Source organism: Neltuma alba, unplaced genomic scaffold (genome assembly GCF_004799145.2).
Source record: "Neltuma alba isolate B1F8T4 unplaced genomic scaffold, ASM479914v2 tig00003186_pilon, whole genome shotgun sequence".
NCBI classification, from domain to species: domain Eukaryota; kingdom Viridiplantae; phylum Streptophyta; class Magnoliopsida; order Fabales; family Fabaceae; genus Neltuma; species Neltuma alba.
In genome coordinates this window covers 549,509-557,131 of record NW_021633177.1, presented here as the reverse complement: position 1 = coordinate 557,131, position 7,623 = coordinate 549,509, and the positions used below count along the sequence as shown (strand labels likewise).

General features: G+C 40.0%; 3 protein-coding genes across 3 annotated transcripts; 1 reads left to right on the top strand and 2 right to left on the bottom strand.

The window, feature by feature from the left end:
- Positions 1-1,117: 1,117 nt before the first annotated feature.
- Positions 1,118-1,862, bottom strand: LOC114740700 (uncharacterized). The gene has a single exon (XM_028928911.1). It carries the CDS (start codon positions 1,826-1,828, stop codon positions 1,370-1,372), a length of 459 nt encoding a protein of 152 aa, XP_028784744.1. The 5' UTR covers positions 1,829-1,862; the 3' UTR covers positions 1,118-1,369.
- Positions 1,863-3,139: 1,277 nt separating this feature from the next.
- Positions 3,140-4,979, top strand: LOC114740581 (pentatricopeptide repeat-containing protein At1g20300, mitochondrial-like). Its single transcript, XM_028928748.1, is given in 2 exon segments — positions 3,140-4,154; positions 4,157-4,979. Coding segments are annotated over 2 exon segments (1,584 nt in total). The 5' UTR covers positions 3,140-3,250; the 3' UTR covers positions 4,837-4,979.
- Positions 4,980-5,330: 351 nt separating this feature from the next.
- LOC114740711 (uncharacterized) lies at positions 5,331-7,423 on the bottom strand. The gene is made up of 4 exons (XM_028928922.1): positions 7,325-7,423; positions 6,657-6,773; positions 5,864-6,017; positions 5,331-5,647 (listed from the first exon to the last, which is right to left on the bottom strand). The coding sequence occupies exons 2-3, from the start codon at positions 6,748-6,750 to the stop codon at positions 5,875-5,877; spliced, it is 237 nt and encodes a 78-aa protein (XP_028784755.1). The 5' UTR covers positions 6,751-6,773; positions 7,325-7,423; the 3' UTR covers positions 5,331-5,647; positions 5,864-5,874.
- Between the last annotated feature and the right edge of the window lie 200 nt (positions 7,424-7,623).

Genomic DNA, 7,623 nt, shown 5'->3' with positions numbered 1-7,623 from the left:
TTAGATGTGTAAGCAACTTAGAGACTTAAATCAGAAAAACAAGAGCGCGGACACAAAGGCAAAATAAAGATGACAGCACGGAGCTCAAAAGTATACTCAATTGGCAAAGAATAAAAATGAACTCAATGTTATCTAAATCCCAAATTTCAAACATGTATCAATTAGCTTTTATCCTAGGATCTAAAATAGCATAGCTAATGCGGGGGGGTATTCACTTTACACACTATTCTTTCTTCTGTTATCCTCCGTGCATCAATAAGATGAAGGGTCAAGCAAGGATAGCCAAAGAAGATCAGACAATGAATCGACAATGATTTTCATACAAAACCATAAAAATTCGGACAAGTCAAAGAGGTTAACGAAGAGAATGGATGCGAAAATAACATTACATGAATACAGAGAATTCAAAATATGATGAAGGAAAAATGCTTGGAGCACCACCATAGTCAATTCAGCCAAAAGTTAAATGTGGAAAACCACAGGCCATACAGCATTTGAGAATATGACCAAGAGAGGAAAAATACAATGATGATATAATTTAGAGTCCAAGATGGTACCTAACGAGCATATATTTCAGGAAATCATATTCTAATTTAAGGACTGCACCTATAAATTCAAGGTATAGTATTCCTCAGGAACTAGTCGTTACAACATACTGGTCAACTGTGGCACTCAGTCATGCATGAAGACACTAACTGCATAAACATCGCCTAATATTCTTCGACTAAAGACTGCCCAAAACAAACCAGAAACCAGATACGTTCGAAAAAGAGATAAGATATCCGTAATTGAAGAATATGACAGGCAAAGGGCACCATACCGCAAATGCACCATAACAATTGTTAACTAATGAACAAACAATATCGAACGACCACAAAAACAAGAAAGCCAAAACATTTCAGTACCGAATCAACATGGGTAGCTCGTTTAAAGGGGGAAGAGGGAGAGGCTACTGAATAGGATATGCAACAACCCGGAAAAAACATTCATGAAAACAGACAAATTGTGGTGCTAGTGTGCGTTCCGTAGCTGTTCACAATGCGGGGCTAATCTTTTTATAGTTTCACATCATACATATAGGATATATGTTAGGACTTAGGAACTATAACCTAAAACATAGTAATAAAGCATTTCAATTCACCGTTTTCTTCTGTCTTCTATATATAATGCCTGAAATTTGAATAATATCTACAACTTCATTGGTAGTTTTCAGTTCGAAGCCTTATCTTTAAGCGAATACATACAATATCCAGATTTGTAAATCACGCAAACAAGAAATAAACAAATTCATTGCCTTTAGAAGATTGTTACAGCATTACATAATTGTTCCGCGAGGGTGACACACAAGGGATGGGGAGAAGAGGATATGTCAACGTGGATCCTCACTGCCACGATCCTTCTGAATCTGGTTGGCGAGCTTTTCAAGTGCAGAGTGGACAGCCTCACGGCCACCAATGAGTAATCGGGTGACGATTTCAGGGTCGGTCTCGAAGCGGGCCTCTTCGAACTCCTTCCGAGCATTTTGTCGGAGAATATCACGCCAGAGGATGCCGTTGGAGTCAGGCCACACAAAGAATCGGGTGGCGCGAAGAATATCGCGGTAAAGGCTGAGTGCTTCACGGCGAGTGCTGGTGAGTCGCCTCCGATTAATCAATTCTTCTTCTTCGTCGTCAAGGGGCTTATCCTTCTTGACAAGATGCCTATCAAGAAGCTCCTCGATGGTATCTGGGCCCTGATGCAAGAAGCGCTTGCTATCTACGCAGGCACAGGGAGTGCAGAATTTGACAGCAATTGACACGCGTCGCCATATTTGCAGCTTTCCGCTCATTTCTCCGTTCTCACCCACGAAGTCCCTCCCCGTCAGACGGACTGCTTCATCTTCATCTGGAGCATTTCCCAGCGAGGCACGGTGACGGTGGCACGATGCTACATGTTTATTGGTAATTTGGGCTTAGGTTTTGGACCTACCAATAATTTGGACAATTTCACTTTGTGACCCAATCTTAATGGAAATCAGCCCTGCTTCACAATCATCTGCCCCCTAATCTCATTGCTATTGTCATTTGTGAGTACTTGAATCTGCATTACTCATTTTGAATTTTATTTTATTTGTTATATTTTCTAAATAATTTTTTATTTTAATAGATATAAAATTTAAAATAAAGATATTTTTCTAGTTTTCACTTTATGAAAAAATGATTTCTTATAAAAACAATTATACAAATTTATGCCTCAAATCAGTAAAAAGGGGCACAGCATGTCCAGAAGAACTTGAAAATTTTAGAAGTGCAAGGACATTAAAGAGAACAACTTTTTTCCTAGCATGAACCACGTTGTGAAATCCTATCCTAGTAAAACCAGTAAGAAAATGGGTGACATATAAAATAAAATTTTAATTTTAATTTTATTTTTAGATGAATGACATGGCCGTTTTTTAATACTAACTTGCTTAATATTATTGTTACACGAATGCCAGGTTCCGCATCAAGTGTTGCATTCCTCCGGTGGCCGGCACAAAAACCACCGAGAACAACTCATGTCGGCAAGAGAAGAAGGACAGGGGTAGAAATCGAACAATGGGCGACGCCACTCAACTGTAAGCTGGACAGAAGGTCGCTCCAAATCGCTACTTCAGTCATAACTGAAGTTTTGACAAAAAGAGCCAATAGTTTTATGCCTAACGCTCTAATGGAATGAGGGCCGTTCTATAACTGAGAAATTGCGAATTCCATCTCATTCATTATTTATTTATTTTGTAAATAAAAATTTTAGGTGAGTTAAATAGCAAAGACTCACTAGATCATGACCTTATGATTTCTTACTAATTGGACTATAATTCTATCTCACCCTGGTAGTATGATTTCTTACTAATTCTATATTCTATCTCACCCTGGTAGTGTCTCTTTTTAGGATGTGTTTGGATAGAAACCAAACCATGGTTTCAAAAGTGCTTTTACGGATTACGAAGTAAATATGTGAAGAGATTATTTCGTTTTGCGAAAAATGCTTTGAAATTACGGTTTTGGAATACCCAAACAGACCCTTAATCCATAGAAAAGTTATTCAGCCCGATACCAATCCAAATAATAAAATAAAAAACCACCCAACTTGTACCCAAAAATAAAAAAACGGCACTTAGGTTACTGAACTCTGCAGGCGCCGAACAGACCCCGCCAAAACTCGAAAGCAGGGGAGGCGACCTAAAACTTTGCAACGGAAGGAAACGGTCTGCTTCCTTCCATTTCCATCCATGGCCTTCGTCAATCCCAGATTACGCTTCTGCCACTCTCTCACTCGCACTTCCAAATTCTATTCTTCTTCTTCTTCGTCCTTAGCTTTAGTTTCAGAAACTACCCTTCAACAAGAAGGGGATGAAACGCCCCAAAGCACTTCCTTATCCCCCGAAGAAACCCTTGTAGCTGAAAATTTTCATGCTTTAATCAAAGACCATTACCGCAACAACCCCAACCCTAACTCCATTCCACCCACCCCTTATTTCACTATACCCGATCTCTCCCTTGACTTCTCTCGAATAACCGCCCACCGCCCTCCTTCTCCCTCAGTCGTCCGCCGCGTGCTTGATAAGTGCGGCGGCGTCCGTCACGGTATCCCTTTCCTCCAGTCCCTCGCTTTCTTCAATTGGGCCACCACGTACGAGGGTTTTCCCACCGCGCCGGAGCCCTATGTGGAGATGATTGACCTTGCCGGAAAGCTCAAGCACTTCGATTTAGCATGGCATCTCATCGATTTGATGAAAACCCGAGGTGTCCCAATAACCGTCGAGACGTTCTCTTTCCTCGTCCGGCGATACGTGAGAGCAGGATTGGCTGCGGAGGCCGTCCACACTTTTAACCGTATGGAAGATTATGGCTGCACGCCTGACAAGATAGCCTTTTCCATTGTCATTAGTGTTTTGTGCAAGAAGAGAAGGGCAAGCGAAGCTCAGTCTTTCTTTGATAGCTTGAAGCACAGATTTGAGCTCGATGTCATAGTGTACACCAACCTGGTTCGTGGTTGGTGCCGAGCGGGTAATATTTCAGAGGCCGAGCGTGTGTTTGGGGAGATGAAGATGGCTGGAATCAAACCGAATGTTTATACTTACAGCATCGTGATTGACTCACTGTGTCGGTGTGGACAAATCACTCGTGCGCATGATGTTTCTCTGAGATGATAGATGTGGGTTGTGATCCAAATTCCATTACTTTCAACAATCTCATGCGTGTTCACGTCAAAGCTGGAAGGACTGAAAAGGTATTGCAAGTTTACAATCAGATGAAGAGACTTGGATGTCCTCCTGATACGATCACCTATAATTTCCTCATAGAGACACATTGTAAAGATGATAATCTTGGGGAAGCTATCAAGGTTCTCGATTCAATGGTCAAGAAGGGGTGTGCTCCTAATGCCTCTACTTTCAATCTTATATTCAGATGCGTAGCTAAGTTGCATGATATAAATGGTGCTCATAGGTTGTATGCTAAAATGAAAGAACTCAAGTGCCAGCCCAATACCCTGACCTACAATATATTAATGGGCATGTTCAGTCATGCGAGATCTACCGATATGGTGCTCAAAATGAAGAAGGAAATGGATGAGAACGAAGTTGAGCCTAATGTGAATACTTACCGGTTGTTGATCTCAATGTATTGTGGAATGGGGCACTGGAACAATGCGTACAAGTTACTGAGAGAGATGGTAGAAGAGAAGTGCTTAAAACCGAATCAAGGGGTTTATGAGATGGTTCTGAGCGAGCTGAGGAAGGCAGGGCAGTTAAAGAAGCATGAGGAGTTAGTGGATAAAATGGTTGACAGGGGCTTTGTTTCTCGCTCCATCTAGAAGTACTCTTATTCTTTACATTCATGACTACGAGAATTATTCTTCCTACGCTGTCAATGTCATGAGTGATTTGATACACTAGCTTCTTCGATGTGTCATCTTTAAATGGAAGAATTATTTCTTTTTAGTGTTTGAGATTCAAATGGTTGCTCTTGCGCTACCGCGCTACGATGCTGCTTTAGCCAAGACTCGTAGCGAAAGCGGACCTGGTCAAGAATCACAGTCCCACTTAAACCTTGTATACGGAAGTTCCCTCTGTCACAAGGCAATTTTTAAAGTTTCTGCGTTTGTAGAATCATCTATCTGCGTAAGGAGGGTGAACGCTTCATCCGATTTCCAGATTGATATTTTATATATAAAAAGTCATAATTGAAGATATGAAATTGAATGTGCATACATACTGAAAAATTTTAAAATTTTGAAACTATTCAAAAGTAACATGGATCAAAAGTTTAAATTGTGCAGAACATATATAATTATAACTTGAGTTAAAATTTTTGGTTGGATAATGAATTGAACATTTATTAAGTCACTAGGATTAAAGAATCCCTATTCTTTAGGATTACACTTTTGTTGTGATTCACGTGGACGGATTGGAGCTTGGTTAGAGTCGCTAACCGAGTTACTAAGGGAGCAATTTGGTCCGGACATACAAAAAATGGTGGGAAACATGGAATATACCAAGTCACAATTTTATATTCAAAACATATCCAAAGTAACCTGATTCTAGCCCGAGTAGTCCATCTACCTCCTCTTTCAGGTTTCCGTATCCTTGTTGATTAAATTCTTCAGGGCAACTGAACTCAAAGTACTGAAATAATGGGGCAATAAGCATTAAAATAACAAGCAATAAACTGTGAGCGGCACACAAGCTAAACAGAAATAGTAACTGTCATGGATACAAGAAATCAATCTGCTTGTCTCCCTTTTCTTTTCTTCTATTTCTGTTCCCTTGCTACCTGGAAATGCTATGCATGTCAACGGACATTGAGAGTAAGATAGCTCTGTTGGGGAGATTTGCTCTTACGTACCAATCCATCAGCTGTGACCTTGCATGTCAAGCATTTCATCCAGTCGTTTCAATCTTTCCAATCCATCACTAACCAAATAACGGATCCTTTGCTTGTCCGTGCAGTTTCTATTATTTTCCACCTCTTGTCTAATTGTCTGTCTCAATTCAGCTGTCCAGTCCATTGCATCCATAAAAAATAAATAAACAAATAACTTATCACTCAAACTAAGTCAAAGGACCATATATATATAAATAATCTAAGAGGAATCTTTACCAACATTATATATTTTTATCAATGTCAATTATCGCAATCATACAGAATAAGGACAATATCACTTAACCACATTCTCTTCTTCAGATTCTCGATACTCTCTCGAGACAGGCCACAAGTTATCCAAATTAGGGAACCAAATAATCTAATGAAAGCATTTCATCCACAATAACTTTCCTGAAAAATCCCTCTGTTTATCTCATCGGGCACTCACACTTGTTCAAACACGTTTTAGTAAAAGAAAAGTCATGTCATTATATCCCAAAAATCGCGACTCATGGCATGAGTTCCTGACCAATCATCCTATAGTAAAAACTTAGCCTGTGCTTAATTGCCTATTGAAACCCCTACCATAAACATTACTATGAGAATGTCAAGTGAAGTGGTGAAGTAATCATTCGAAAGTCCCAATTAATGGTACCGGATGGCCAACAAAACCATCAACAATCCCAAAAACACACCCGATGTAGAAGCCAACAAGTTATACTTCCACTATAAACTCGCAATCCTAAGAATTGTTCAAATAAGATTACGCACTTCTAGCAGAAGAGGGGGCTCGCCGAGCACTTCTCAAAGCTTGCCTGTAAAGTTTCAAGACTCGAGCCCGAAGAATAAAGTCCTGCAGATCCATGGAGAGAGCTATCCAATGTCTACCTAAACATATTCCCAAAATTGAAAAAGGTGACTTGATTGACGAAGCACAAAACCGTATCACATAACAACTGCAATATCAAACGGAACTGGTAAAAGCCAACGGGGAACTACGTTGGGCTCAATTTGCCCAAGCAACTCAAGTATGGATTCAAGACGGAGCACAGAATACCAACTAGTCCAAAATGTAGACAAAAACATGCAGACGCGAATCAATTTCGAATTTATTTACACACTAAAAGCCGAAAAAGAGTGAGAGTGCCCTCATTTGCAACTTTTCGCAAACACATGGTGTGCTTTCAGCCATCCAGCAAGCAAATGCCGAAATGAAAGGCGGAAACTCAGAGTACCCTCTCCAGAGAAAACAAGAAACACGACAATTCAATGAAATCAATACACAAAATGGAAGCGCCACGTCTTGAGTGGAGCCAGTGTCCCGGAATGGTATGGAAGGAAAAGAAATATATAAGACATATTGCTCGGCATTTGGTTTCAGTTGCTTCGTTATTGTAAATTGGGGAAAAGAAATTGAAGGGTAATAAAGAGAAACATACTCCTGAAGGGTCAGGGGCACCGTCGCTGCCACTGTGCTGAGAAAGGAAAACAGGCAAAGAGGAGGTCCAATACAGGCGAGCACCGACTGAAAAGGCGAAAACAGAACGATGACCATGTCATCTGACAATGGTTATATTTACTACATTTTCTAAATTACAACTATAATATAAAAATAGTGCTTTTTTATTGTTATAACTCACGTAGATAACACTTTTTACAGAGAATTTACACTCACAATCACACGTTTAAGAAAGATTTGGAGCGAGAATTGAGTTAGAGAGCTCGAACAAAATATCTC

Bases quoted from the DNA above. Each gene is read 5' to 3' on its own strand.
- LOC114740700 (XM_028928911.1), bottom strand. From the start codon at position 1,828: ATGAGCGGAAAGCTGCAAATATGGCGACGCGTGTCAATTGCTGTCAAA.
- LOC114740711 (XM_028928922.1), bottom strand. From the start codon at position 6,750: ATGGATCTGCAGGACTTTATTCTTCGGGCTCGAGTCTTGAAACTTTAC. The intron at 6,018-6,656 runs GTGCGTAATCTT...TGGACTGGACAG, and splicing joins AGCCCCCTCTTCTGCTAGAA to CTGAATTGAGACAGACAATT.